This window comes from Jaculus jaculus, chromosome 1, assembly GCF_020740685.1.
Source record: "Jaculus jaculus isolate mJacJac1 chromosome 1, mJacJac1.mat.Y.cur, whole genome shotgun sequence".
NCBI classification, from domain to species: Eukaryota; Metazoa; Chordata; class Mammalia; order Rodentia; family Dipodidae; genus Jaculus; species Jaculus jaculus.
The window spans coordinates 123,599,535-123,614,254 of NC_059102.1; the positions used below are offsets into that span (position 1 = coordinate 123,599,535).

The window sequence follows — 14,720 nt, forward strand, 5'->3', positions numbered from 1 at the left end:
CACCAAGAGTTAGTACGGGCCTACAGCAAATGGGGCGGTCAGTACATACTCATCTTAAGGCTGCTTTTCTGATTTTTAGGCTTGTACAATAACCTCTTAACATCCTTTCCTGTCACTACAAAATACAAAACGATTTCGCTTCAACCATGTCATACTCCAGTTCATTCTTGGTGGCTGAGTTATGTTTAGGATATAGTTACAAAGACAAAACTGAGTGCAGCGTTCACCTCATCCCGGGACTAAAGATTTCCCTTTCCAAGTTGCTGGGATGTACTATGAATTCTTCAGAGGGCCCTTTGCCAAGATCTCTTCCAGAAGCTGCCCCCTCAACACCGGCTCTCTTCAGGCCCGCGAAGTCAGGCTGGTTTAGCTCAGATTCGGAAGAACAGTGGCAATGTTGACACTGGCCAGCTTCGGACAAGGGCACCTTTCTTTCGACCAACGTCCCGAGGTGGACAGGGAGGACGAAAAGCCACACATCTCACCCGCTCAGGATCCCCAGCGGTCTAAAACCTCCCGCAGCCCAGCCGGTAAAGAAGTACGTAGGGACTGACGTACGGTATTGGCTGGCGGCGGCAGGATTGTCACAGGGGAGCTTGGGAAAGGGGCGGGGCGGAGGCATTCCTCAGAGCGCCTGCGCAGAGAGGCGTCTATTGAAGAGCCCGCCCAGTACCTGCGTGCGCAGGCGCACTCAGATATCTCCGGCTTCTTCGAGCTCTGGTTCCCTTTCAGGCCACGGGGCGGGGCATGGGGCGGAGCCGAGGGCGTGGCTAAATGCTGAGTGAAGTTTTGCCTGGGACCCTCTACTAGTCGCCGCCTAGTCGCCACCGAGTCCTCTTAGCTGCGCTGTCATGTTACCCAACACCGGGTAAGGGGTTGGGGCATTGCGGGGAGAGACGGAGGTGTGCGGGGCTTCGTGGGGCCGCGGTGGAGCTCTGGGCGGTGCAGTCCGGCCAGGCGCAGGGAGGCTCCGCGAAGTGGGCACGGCGCTCTCTGGACCTCCGGCTGGCACCGGAGGTGGTGTACGCGGGACCTGCGCGGTGGTCAGGCGCGGAAAGCAGTAACCCGAGTTGTACCCTAGGAGAGGGAGAGCAGTGCCAAGTCCTCCTGCGCGGGGCGCGGGCGAAGAGAGAGGGCTTCCCGCTTGCGTGACCGCGCGGTGCCTGCAAGTTCTGGGTGAGAGGTCACCTGGGACGCGTAGTGAGTGAACAGTTCCCTCTTGTTATGAACGCTTGATTGTAGAATAAAACAATGGGTATTTTAAAAAAGTGCTTTTCAATTAAGAAGCTCGTTAAAATGTTGTTTTGCTTTTTTTTAAGAATACTTGTATTTTCAAGGGAGAAAGAGAGGGAAGGAGGGAAGGAGAGAACGAAAGAAAGAAAGGATAACTTAGCAGAACTTAGCAGCTAAGGCGCTTGCCTGTGAAGCCTAAGGACCCAGGTTTGATTCTCCGGGCCTACATAAGCCAGAGATGCATAAGGTGGTGCATGCATCTGGAGTTTGTTTGCAATGGTTGGAGGCCCTGGCGCGTCTATGTGCGCGCTCGCTCGCTCTCTTTCTCTCTCTCAAATAAATAAATAAATTAAATATTAAAGAAAGAAAAGGACATTGAATACCCCAGGGCTTCTTGCCACTACAAACGAACTGTAGATGCATGCGACACTTTGTGCTTATGGCTTTATGTGTGTACTGGGTAACAGAAGCTGGGTCATCAGATTTTTTAAACTTTAAAAAAATTATTTACTGATTTGACAGAGAGATAGAGGGAGGGAGAGAGAGAGACAGAATGGGCGCTTCAGGGCCTCTGGCCACTGCAGACAACTACAGACGCATGTGCCACCATGTGCATCTGACTAACGTGGGTCCTGGGGAATAGAACCTGGGTCCTTTGGCTTTGCAGGCAAACACCTTAACCGCTAAGCCATCCCTCCAGCCCAGATTTTTTAAACTTTTGACTTCTGCGTCATCTCTCCAGCCCAAAACGTGAATTTTTGGGGAAGTGATAAAATGTAAAATATATGTAAAAAAAAATATCTCCACCTTTACCATTTATTTAATTAATTTATTTATTTGAGAGAGAGAGAGAGAGAGAATGGGAGTGCCAGGGCCTCCAGCCACTGCAAACAACTCTAGACACATGCTCCCCTTGTGCATCTGGCTTATGTGGGTCCTAGGGAATCAAACCTGGATCCTTTGACTTTGCAGGCCAATGCTTTAACTGCTAAGCCATCTCGCCAGCCCACTTTTAACATTTAAAAAAATATTTAAATATTTATTTCTTTAAAATTATTTATTTATTTATTTATTTGAGAGCAACAGACACAGAGAGAAAGACAGAGAGAGGGAGAGAGAGAGAATGGGCGCGCCAGGGCTTCCAGCCTCTGCAAATGAACTCCAGACGCGTGTGCACCCTTGTGCATCTGGCTTAACGTGGGACCTGGGGAACCGAGCCTCGAACCGGGGTCCTTAGGCTTCACAGGCAAGCGCTTAACCGCTAAGCCATCTATCCAGCCCTAAATATTTATTTCTTTATTTGAGAGGGAAGAGAAAGGCAGATAGAGAATGGACATGCCAGGGCTTCTAGTCACAGCAAATGAACTCCAGAGGCATGTTCCACTTTGTGCATATGGCTTTACATGGGTACTGGGGAACTGAACTTGGGTTCTTTGGCTTTGCTGGCAAGTGCCTTAACTGCTAAGCTAGTCCCCTTTGCCTTTTTTTTTTTAGTTTTTAGTTTTTTGAGGTAGGGGCTCATTCTAGCCCAGGCTAACCTGGAATTCACGATGTAGTTTCAGGGTGGTGATCCTCCTACCTCTGCCTCCTGAGTACTGGGATTAAAGGTGTGTGCCACCACACCCAACTCCCCCTTTACCTTTTTTTTTTTTTTTTTTTTTTTTGATTTTTCGAGGTAGGGTCTCACTGTGGTCCAGGCTGACCTGGAATTAACTCTGTCATCTCAGGGTGGCCTTGAACTCATGGCAATCCTCCTACCTCTGCCTCCCGAGTGCTGGGATTAAAGGCGTGCGCCACCACGCCCGGCTCCCTTTACCATTTTTAAGTGTGCATTGCAGTAGTGTTATGTTGTACATCCAATCTCCAGAATGTCTCATCTTGCAAAATTGAAAAATACTCATTAAATATGTCTCTCAACTTTCTTTCCTCCCCAGCCTCTGGGAAACACTTGTCTACTTTATGTTTCTATAAAGTTTAGATGTCTTCACATGAGTGACATGCCTGTTCTCTAATTAGGTTGAAACATTCAAACAGACAAAAGACTTAACTTTTAAAAAAGTTAAGTCTTGAATTTTGAATGTTTGCTGCACAGCTGATGGCAATTTGGGTATTCAATAAAAATGCCCAAATAAAATAAAATACCCAATAAAAATACCACAACTGATGGTAGAACCTTCCTGGAGGAGGTGTGTTATTAGAGGCGGGCTTAAGGATGTTACAGCCAGTTCCCCCTTGCCAGAACTTGGCTTATTGTTCTGCTGCTGTTTTCCACATGCTGTGGCAGAGGTGGTATCTAGCCTCTGCTCATGCCAAGCTTTCTTGTGCCATCATAGCTTCCCTTTGAGGCTGTAAGTCAAAAACAAATCCTTTTGCCAGGTATGGTGCATGGCACACATCTTTAATTTCAGTACTGAGGAGGCAGAGGTAGAGGGATCAGTGTGAGTTCAAGGCCAGACTAGGACTACAGAGTGAGTTTCAGGTGGGCCTGAGCTGGAGTGAGACTCTACCTTGAAAAAACAAACAAAAAAAATCCTTTCCTCCCATCAGGTGCTTTAAAGGTCCCAGCCACAAGAACATAACTTCAACACAATGCATTTATAAACATATTTTATGCACCCAAATAGGGCCATCTATTTTTCAAAATCATAGTAAACTCCATTTTTGTCCTTGCTGCTTTTAATTAACGTGTCTTGGAATATACATACCTTGCCAGTACATGTAGATACTCGCCTTCCTCCTTAATGATTGCATAACATTATATTAATGATCATACTATTATTTACTTAACCTTATCCCAGTCTTGGATACCAAATTATTTTCACTCTTTTTCTTTTGCTTCATCTTTGCTTCCATGTTTATCCTTCTATTCCTGCACATATATCAGTGTAACTCCAAAATAAAGTCCTGGAAGTAAAATAACTGGATCAAAGATAATACGTGCTTTAAAATTTGTGCAAGATGCATTTGCCCAGTTGGGGCACTGTCCTGGAATTTTAGAAAATGAGTGTTGGATTTGTTTGCCCAAGAGTGGGCTCGCTGCTTCTTGGAGCAGAGCCTAAGAGAAGGAACGGACCCCCAGAGTCGTCTACACCAGAGGTGAACCCACTGCACCTGCTGCCAACTGCTGCTCTGTGGCTATCGCTTCTGTTCACAGGCACTCATTGCTGTTTTTATTTTATTTGAGAGAGAGAAAGAGGGAGAGAGAGAAGGGGAGAGAATGGGTGCGCCAGGGCCTCCAGTCACTGCAAATGAACTCCAGATGCATGCAACCCCTTGTGCATCTGACTTACATGTGTCCTGGAGAGTTGAACCAGGATCCTTTGGCTTTGTTGGCAAACGCCTTAACCACTAAGCTCTCTCTCCAGCCCTCATTGGTTTTTTTATTGAATAGCAAAAATCAGCAATATGTGAACAAGTTGAGCATTGTATGAGAACTCTCTTTTTTTTTAGTTGGGTCTTGCTCTAACCCAGGCTGACCTGGAATTCACTATGTAGTCTCAGGGTGGCCTCGAACTCATGGCAATTCTCCTACCTCTGCTGGGATTAAAGGTCACCACACCCTGCGGACAAGGAACTTTCTGACTTTGACTGATTACTTAAACATTTGTTAAAGAAAGGAATTTATGGTATAACCTGATGAACTCTGCTGATTGAGAACATGCACACACACTCTGTTCCCAAATTCAATTATACTAAGCCCACTTGTTTTCAGCAGATATGTGGCAGTTCTGTGAACATTTAGTGCATTTGTCTTCATGGGCTGAGCAAATTTCACTCATGCACATGTTGTTCTGGGTCAGGATTGCAACCAGGTCATTGAAGAAGTAGCACAAAGAGCATGGTTTAAGATAAGTCAACATCTCTAAGCATTCCTTGTCAATGTTGGTTATCTGTACTGTTCAGGCCAAAGGTACACCAAGGCAGAGGAAACCTAGTCACATTGCTTTAAGTGGGCAGGTGTATCAGTGAGGGTTCTGTAGAGGAACAGAAATGATAGAATGAATTCTATTAAAAAGGGAATTTATTGGATTAGTTTATGGTAATCCAATAGCAGTCGCAGGCCCTAGGATCAAGGAATCCGGTAGCTGCTCAGTCCACGTGGCTGGATGCCTCAGCAGTCATCCGGCACTGAAGGCCTGGAGGCTTCCTAGGAGCCGCTGGGTTTCTATCCATGTGGGTCTTCACTTGACGCTGGTCTTCAGTCCGCGCTGGAAGGCAGTGAGCAGCCCCGGCAGCCAAGTAGAAGGAAGGAAGGGGCTCTTTTCACCCAGAGCTTCCTTATATAAAGTCCCTTCTGAGAGGAGCCATCCGCTCTGGGGGGAAGGGCTCACTTGGGGGAAGGACTTCCTCCTTCCTGGAAGCAATCTTGGAGACCCATCCGAAAGGGATTTCTGTGGATTACTAAAAAGATCAAGTTGGCACCACCTTAACCATCACAAGTCCATCCCTTGTCAACTTGACACCAAAGCATATCTCCTTATGTTATACTTAATTTCCAAATGAAAAGAGTAACAAGCTCATAATTCTGCCTAACATGGTGTAACTATGCCACATACAACCAGAACCACAAAATCTCTTCCCCAGCCCAAAGCAAGGTTTCTTGAGAAATGCTTAGTCTCTAATGTAATATGTCTGATATAAATTCAACAGTTAGCTAGTGACATAATCTTCATATTAGTGTAGATATGTACAAACACTCTGTATCAAGGTAGGACAGAAACATTGCAATTACAGTCCTCATTTCTGTAACTGATCATGTGCCCTTAGCTGGTATTTGTAACTGCCTTCTTCTACTCCCCATTCTGTATTTCCTCCACTTTCAGCAAGCTCTTTATTGTGCAGTCAGGTCCGCATTGCTGGTAGAAATCACCCAACCAAGAGCAGCTTTTGGGAAAAAAGAGGTTTATTTTGGCTTATAGGCTCGAGGAGAAGCTCCACGATGGCAGGGGGAAATAATAGCATGAGCAGAGAGGGTAGACATCACACCCTGGCCAACATAAGGTGGACAATAGCAACAGGAGAGTGTGTCAAACACTGTCTATAACGCCCATAAGCCTGCCCGCCCGCCCCCAACAATACACCGCCTCCAGGAGGCTTTAGTTTCCAGTTGCCATCAGCTGGGCAACCTAACATCCAGAAGACCTAAGTTTATTGGGGACACCTGAATCAAACCACCACACTGGGTTACATGATTGTAAGATGAACTTCAGGGCAACTTAGAAGACAGGAACTTAGCAGAAAAAATATCTCACAGAGGCTGGGGATATTGCTCAGTGGTTAAGGTGCTTGCCTACAAAGCCTAATGACCTGGACTCAATTCTGTACTACCCACATAAAGCCAGATACATGGAGTGGCATGTGTCTGGAGTTTATTTGCAGCACCTGGAGGCCCTTGCTGCACCCATTCTTTCTGTTTGCAAATAAATAAATGAATATATTGTTAAAAGAAACTCACAGCAATATTCTCAGAAAAATTATTTGTAAGGCTTATGAGAAATATTTCCACAGGCCTTTCCCATGGTTCATTTCCAAAATTTCATTCTTACAGTTCCTTTCTACAACATTAATAGATATTTATCTATTTGAGTATGCAAAACCATTGCATACTCAAAAGGATTAATGAGAGTTCTTAATCTAACCTTGATAAAAGCAAAATATTTGATTTAAGAGAGAGAATGGGTGGGCCAGGGCCCCCAGTCACTGCAAACGAACTCCAGACGCATGCGCCACCTTATGCATCTGGTTTATATGGATCCTGGAGTCTTGAATCGTGGTCCTTAGGCTTCACAGGCAAGCGCTTAACTGCTAAGCCATCTCTCCAGCCCTGCATCTGCTTTTTAACATTTGAGGATGAGGACCTCTTTTTTATAAACTAGGAACAACTTGACCCTTTAAGGACATTTGGTAATATTTGAGTAGATTTTGTTTTTGTTTTTCAAGGTACAGTCTTGCTGTAGCCCAAGCTGACCTGTAATTCACTATGTAGTCTCAGAGTGGCCTAGAACTCATAGCAATTCTCCTACTTCTGCCTCCGTAGTGCTAGGCTTAAAGGTATGCACCACCATGTCCAGCTATCTGAGCAATTTTTTTTCTACTTTTAAAATATTAATTTTTTTGGGAGAGAGAGAGAGAGAAGGAGGGAGAGAATGGGCATGCCAGGGCCTCCAGCCTCAGCAGATGAACTCCAGACACTTGTGCATCTGGCTTATGTGGGTCTTGGGCAATGGAACCTGGGTCCTTTGGCTTTGCAGGTGTTGCAGTCCGGTTCGCATTGCTGGTAGAAATCACCCAACCAAGAGTAGCTTCTGGGAAAAAGAGGTTTATTTTGGCTTACAGGCTCGAGGGGAAGCTTCACGATGGCAGGGGAAAACGATGGCATGAGAAGAGGGTGGACATCACCCCCTGGCCAACATAAGATGGACCACAGCAACAGGAGGGTGTGCCAAACACTGGCATGGGGAAACTGGCTATAAAGCCCATAAGCCCGCCCCCAACAATACACTCCCTCCAGGAGGCATTAATTCCCAAATATCCATCAGCTGGGAACCTAGCATTCAGAACACCTAAGTTTATGGGGGACACCTGAATCAAACCACCACAGCAGGCAAGTGCCTTGACTGCTGATCTGAGTATATTTTTTAAAAAATATTTTTATTTATTTATATGCAAGTAGAGGGAGAGAAAAATATATGAATGAGAATGGGTGTACCAAGACCTCTAACCACTGCAAACAAACTCCAGATGCATGCACCACATTGTGCATCTGGCTTTATGTGGACACTGGGGAATTGAATTGTTATGCTTTGTAGTCACAAATCTCTCCAGCCCCCTGTGCAGATTCATGATTGTTATAGTTGAGAGGAGATTCTAATGGCAGCTGAATGGAGCTACTAGAGTGCAGAGACATGTTACAATGCATAAGTCAGCTACAGCAGTCTAAAATGTCAGTGGTGCAGAAATTGAGAAACCAGGGTTTAAAGCCATGTATGAATTTTGTTTACTTGATGTAACAATAAGTTGCGTTTGTATGTCTCTGTGCTTGTTTTAAACTGTTGGGGGGGGGTGATATGCATAGTCTCCTGCATACGGGGCAGGTGCTTTACCACTGAGCCACAGCCCCATCCCTAAACAGAGCCCTTGCTCAATGAGATTTTTATTTTATGATGGATATATGTATATATATTTTTCCTCCACCTGAGATATATTTTGGTATAAATTATGAGTTATGAAGCCCACTATATTTTGGTTTAGATGCTGTTCCACTGTCTCAGCCATATTGACCTAATAGTTAATCCTTTTCTTTTAGAAAGTCCATCATGGGGGCTGTAGAGATGGCCTGGCAGTTAAGCCACTTGCCTTTGAATTCAAAGGACCTGGGTTTGATTCCCCAGGACCCACATTAGCCAGATGCACATGTTGGCACATGCACCTGGAGTTCATTTGCAGCTCAGCTGAAGGCCCTGGTGTGCCAATTCTCTCTCTCTTATCTGCCTCTTTCTTTCTCTCTCAAACAAATGTAATACATTTAAAAAAATTTTAAAGAAATTCATTATGATCATATGTTAAAATCTTGTATGTACAGAGGGTTGTTTCTATACTATGTTTTGTTACTTTGGTCTTCTGTTCATACATTAGTATCATACTACTTTAATTACTATACTGTTTTTTTTTGGGGGGGGGTGGGTAGTTTAAGATAGGGTCTTGCTCTAGCCCAGACTATCCTGGAACTCACTATGTAGTCTCAGGTTGGCTTTGAACTCACAGTGATCCTCCCACCTCTTTCTCCTGAATGTTGGGATTAAAGGTGTGTGTCACCATGCCTGGCCAATTACTTTGCTTTTACAAAGTATTTTAGTATCTGTGAAAGTTCTCACCTCATCTGGATTATTTTTCAAAATTTTTCTGGTCATTCTTGAATAGTTTTTCTTTTTTTTTCTTAATTTTTATTAACATTTTCCATGATTATAAAAAGTAGCCCATGGTAATACCCTCCCTACCCCCTCCCACTTTCCCCTTTGAAATTCCATTGAATAGTTTTTCAAATAAACTTGAGAATAGCTTATTCATTCAAACAATTCTTTAAAAAATTTTCATCACATTTATTTTAGATTGTCTCTACCTGGACAAGTTTTAGTTATCTTCCAGTGGCATTAAGAAGTCTGGACTTTTTCTCTGAGTACCCTTGCTGTTGGTATTCTCATTCCAGTGCTTGAGAGCTGTGAGTCCTTCTCAGTAGAGCAAATGCAGCTGCTTTTATCACTCTTGCTGCCAGTGTTCTGGACTCTGAGTGGGGAGGATCATGCCCTTTATCCTACTAGGATTCAGTCCAGCTATATCCCTGGAAAAAAAAAGGGCTTTTAAAGCAGTAGTTGGGACATTTTATGAACATTTAATATTAAAAATCTCTTTAATAATTTATATATTATTTTTTGAACATGTAGAAAAGGGGAAATCACATACATATGTATGTATGCATGCATATTTTTAATAAAACTACAAAAAAGCTAGGCCGGCAATTCATGAATCTGGTTATCTATAGACAAGTGCCAGATTTCTTAGACTATACATTATGATGAGAGTATGGCATCTATGCCAGTTTACAACTTTTATCAAAGACAAAAAGACAAAATTGAATGCCACCATTGAAAACTTGATTATATGTTAAAGTTATCACATAAACACACAGAAGAACTACCTTAAGTGATTTTTTTATTTTTGACATTTTTTTTATTTTGAATTGTGCAAGTTTTAAATATATACAAAAGAAGACAGAATAATATAGTGAATCCCCATGTACATATAATTAGGCCCATAGCCATTAACCTAAACCCAATCCTATTCTATCTCTCTTCTTTTTTAAAAAATAATTTTATTTATTCATTAGAGAGGTATGGAGGGAGACAGGGAGGGAGGGAAGGAGAGAATGGGTATGCCAGGGCCTCTAGCCATTGCAAATGAACTCCAGACACATGCTCCACCTTATGCATCTAGCTTACATGGGTCCTGGGGAATTGAACCTGTGTCCTTTGGTTTTGCAGGCAAGCAATTAACTCTCCAACCCCTATTCCCTCCTCTTATCTACTCCCTTCTTGCCTAATTTTGAAACAAAGTATAGACATCATGTCATTTATTTTTGAGACAGGGTATTGCAAGTAATTTTTGACGTATGTCTATATCCATTCAGAGTGATTTTACATAAAGGCAAAAAGTACAGAGGAACCTTGAATTCTACGTAGATTTACTATTGACATGAGATTATTATAACAATTCAATACACTGTGTCTTATGCTATGTATTTATCTATGTTGTTCTGCCTCTTTAATAGAACAAGTGGGGTCTTTGTTTTACTCCCTTTGACGTGAGTGAGAAATCCTGGAAAATCTATTTTTATATTCTTTAACCTGTCCCACAGGCCCTTGTCCATTCTCTTGCAGAGAGCCATGTCTTTGTAAGTATCTGGCGTTTTCCAAAATTGTCAGTGTCTGGCATTTTTATTTTGTTTTGTTTTGTTTTTTGAGACAAGGTCTCACTTTTTAGCCCAGACTAGCCTAAACCACATCATCTAGCTGTCCTTGAACTAGTAGCATTCCTTTGTCTTGCTTTTCTAAGGGCTACGATTAGTTGTATGCCCTATTCCCAGCTCGGAATTTCTACTTATAAAGTGGGTAACCTAGCCTGTTTTTTTTTTTTTTTTTTTCCTTTTTTCTCTTGTGTTACTGGGGATCAATCCTAGGGCCTCACACATACTGAAGTGTGTAATCTACTACTGAACTGTACCTGGAACCCTTTAGCCTAGAAATTTTAACATTAGTATATAAGTTACAATATCTAAAGTAAACAGTTTTATTATTTTTCCAAATAATACAAATACCTACAAAACTCCAGTTATTCAATTTTAAGTTTATGTGATTGTAGCAATATATTTTCTCTTTTTAAATATATTTTTTTTATTTATTTGCAAGCATACAGAGATAGAAGAGAGACAGAGAGGATGGGTATGCCAAGGCTTCCAGCTGCTGCAAATGGACTCCATATGCTTGTACCACTTTGTGCATCTGGCTTAATGTGGGTACTGGGAAATCAAACTCAAGTCGTAAAGCTTTGCAGGCAAGCACCTTAACTGCTGAGCCATCTCTCCAGCCCTATTATCTCTTTAATTCCACAAACTTATTTTTTAAAGTATTTTATTTATTTATTTATTGGAGAGAGGCAGATAGAGAGAGTGGGTGTATCAGGCCTCCAGCCATTGCAAATGAACTCCAGATGCATGCACCACCTTGTGCATCTGTCTTGTGTAGATGCTGGGGATTCAAACCAGGATCCATAGGCTTCATTGGCAAGTGCCTTAACCACTAAGTCAACTCTCCAGCCCCCACAGCTTACTTATTTTTCAATTTGTTTTATTAACAACTTCCATGATTATAAACAATACCCCATGGTAATGCCCTCCCTCCCCCCACTTTCCCCTTTGAAACTCCATTCTTCATCATATCCCCTCCTCCTCTCAGTCTTTTATTTTGATGTCATCATCTTTTCTTCCTATTATGATGGTATTGTGCAGGTAGTGTCAGGCACTGTGAGGACATGAGGTCATTTTGTGTCTGGAGGAGCATGTTGTAAGGAGTCCTACCCGTCCTTTGGCTCTTACATTCTTTCCAGTGTCTTCAGTTTTCATATTTTCTTGTATCTCAGACTTTTCTTTTCAGTGTTCCATCTGGGAACATCTTTTGTCTGACTGAAATAAATTAGACATAAGAAAGGAAATTATATAGATTAGATTAAAATGAACAATACTGTTATTAATGTTTGGCATAACTTGACAGAGTTAAACTTCATTGTATTTTCATTATCTATTGAAGTATGACAAACTGGCTCCAAATTTGGTGATTTAAAACAATGACATGTTCTTCACATATCTTTGGGTTGCTTGGATTTTGCTGCCCCATATTCAGTAAGTTGAGGTCATATCTATGATCATATTTAGGTGGGAGTTTGGCTAAAATGTTCTAATTAGCTCATCTTCAAGGGCTTCTGTATATGTGGCTGGCCTCTTACCATTTAGGAGGGAGAGTAGAAACTGCCAACCACCACCTCATGGCTTGATCTAAGAATGTCCCTTTTATCACCACTCCTGTTCAAAGAAAGCTGTAAAGCTAACCCAGACTCCTCAACATTCCACAGCCTTCCAAAATAGCACAAAATAACAAAATAGTTAAAATCAGAAGTCTGAGGGTGTTTCATATTCAAACCACAACAGAAAGAAAGACAGGTAGCTTCTGGAGTATTGGCAATACTCTTGTTTCTTGGCTTGAATAATAAGTACACCATTGCTCATTTTAATTTTGTCCTTTAAGGTATACACTCATGTCCTTTCTGTGTGTTTGCTATATTTTTACCGAAAATGTCCACACCTCTGTCTCTTCCTGTCTTCATTTTGCTTTCTTCTTAGGAAACCGAATAATTCCTTATTTTAAAAAATGCTTCTGGGGCTGGAGAGATGGCTTAGAGGTTAAGGCGCTTGTCTGCAAAGCCAAAGGACCTTGGTTCAATTCCCCAGGACCCACGTAAACCAGATGCACAAGGTAGTGCATGCATCTGGAGTATGCAGTGGCTGGAAGCCCTGGCGTGCCCATTCTCTCTCCCTCTCTCTGTCTCTGTCTCTCTCTCTCTCTCTCTCTCTCTCTCTCTCTCTCTGCCTCTTTCTCTCTCTGTAGCTCTCAAATAAATAAAATAAACAAAAAAAAATTTTTAAATGAAGTGGGTGATAGGGAACTGTCTGTTATTTGAATCAAAGACTATTTCCAATCAATTTGAGCTCTTTTTGTACCTTTTAAGTTTGTTTAATCATTTTACTGACATTCAATGTAATTTACACACTGAACAATTCACCTATTTAACATAGCCAGTGGCTTTGCATATTCACCAAAACCTGTCACCACAATCAATTTTAAAACCTCAATGTCATCCTGGAAGGAGACACCTCACCCTCCTGCTTTCAGCTGTAGGCAGCTACTAATTTAGAGTCTCTGTAGATTTGACAGTTCTGGATATGTCATATAAATAGAATCCTACAACAATGTAATCTTTTGTGACTGCTTTCTTCCTATGGCTCATCCATATTATAGCATGTATCAGTAGTTTAGTATTTTTATTGGCAAACAATAATTCTATTATGTGGATGTCATATTATATTTCTCCATTTATTAGTTGATGGACATTTGGCTTGTTTCTATTCCACCTATGATAAATGTCTGTTGAACTATTTATATATATATTATTTTGTTTTTGAGGCAGGGTCTCACTTTGAACTTAATCTATAGTCCTAGGCTAGCCTTGAATTTAGGTAATCCTCCTACATCAGCCTCCAAAGTGCTGGGACTGAAGGCATGTGCCATCATACTTGGTTTTTTTTTTTTTTTTTAAAGAAGTTATTCATGAGAGAGAGAGAGAACATGAATGAGAATGAATATATGGGTGTACCAGGGCCTTTTGCCACTGCAAAGGAACTCTAGCACATGCACCACTTTGTACATCTGGCTTTGTGTGGGTATTGGGGAATCAAACTCAGGCTTGTAGGCTTTGTAAGCAAGTACCTTTAACTGTTCAACCTTCTCCCTGGGCTAGAGTATTTATTTTATTAAATGCTACATATTCACTGTAGAAAAGCATTATACAGAGTACAGAATATGATAAAATTTATACATAATTGTCCCACTCAAAAATTAGACTTATTGGGCTGGAGAGATTGCTTAGTGGTTAAAGCATTTGCCTGCAAAGCCTAAGGACCCAGGTTTGCTTCTCCAGGTCCCATGTCTGCCAGATGTACAAGTTGGTACATGTGTCTCTTATGTGCCCATTCTCTCTCTCTCTTAAATAAAAATAAAATTTAAAAAATAAGCTAGAGCCAGGCATGGTGGCACACATCTTTAATCCCAGCACCTGGGAGGCAGAGGTAGGAGGATCACCGTGAGTTCGAGGCCACCCTGAGACTACATAGTGCATTCCAGGTCAGCCTGGGCTACAGTGAGACCCTGCCTTGAAAAACCAAAAAATAAAATAAATAAAATAAGACTAGGGGTGAATGGATGGCTTAGTGGTTAAGGCACTTGCTTGCAAAGCCACCCAAATTTGATTTCCTAGGAATCACATATAACCAGATGCACAAGGTGGCACACATCTGGAGTTTGTTTGCAGTGGCTACAGGCCCTGACATGCCCGTTCTCTCTCTCTCTCTGCCTCTTTCTTTCTCAAGTAAATTAATAAAATTATTAAAAATAAAAAACTAAGCTTATGCCAGTCATCCCAATACTTGGGAAGTGGAGACCATTGTTAATATTTGTAGACAACTGGATCCGAGAGTCTCAGAGTTCTCTCCTTTTTTTTTTTTTTCTTTTTCTTTTTTAGGTAGGGTTTTTTTTTTTCACTCTAGTCCAGGCTGACCTAGAATTCACTGTGTAGTCTCAGGGTGGCCTCGAACTCATGGTGAT

At 42.0% G+C, this 14,720-nt stretch overlaps 1 protein-coding gene across 2 annotated transcripts in view; it reads left to right on the forward strand.

Moving 5' to 3' along the window:
• The first annotated feature begins 756 nt into the window (after positions 1–756).
• Hsdl2 (hydroxysteroid dehydrogenase like 2) overlaps positions 757–14,720 on the forward strand; it is a 75,068-nt gene continuing 61,104 nt past the window's right edge. For both annotated transcript variants that reach the window (XM_045140175.1, XM_045140181.1), the window contains exon 1: positions 757–868. In XM_045140175.1, the coding sequence (XP_044996110.1) occupies positions 852–868 (17 nt within the window). In that variant the 5' untranslated portion in view covers positions 757–851. The remainder of the gene's footprint in view (positions 869–14,720) is intronic.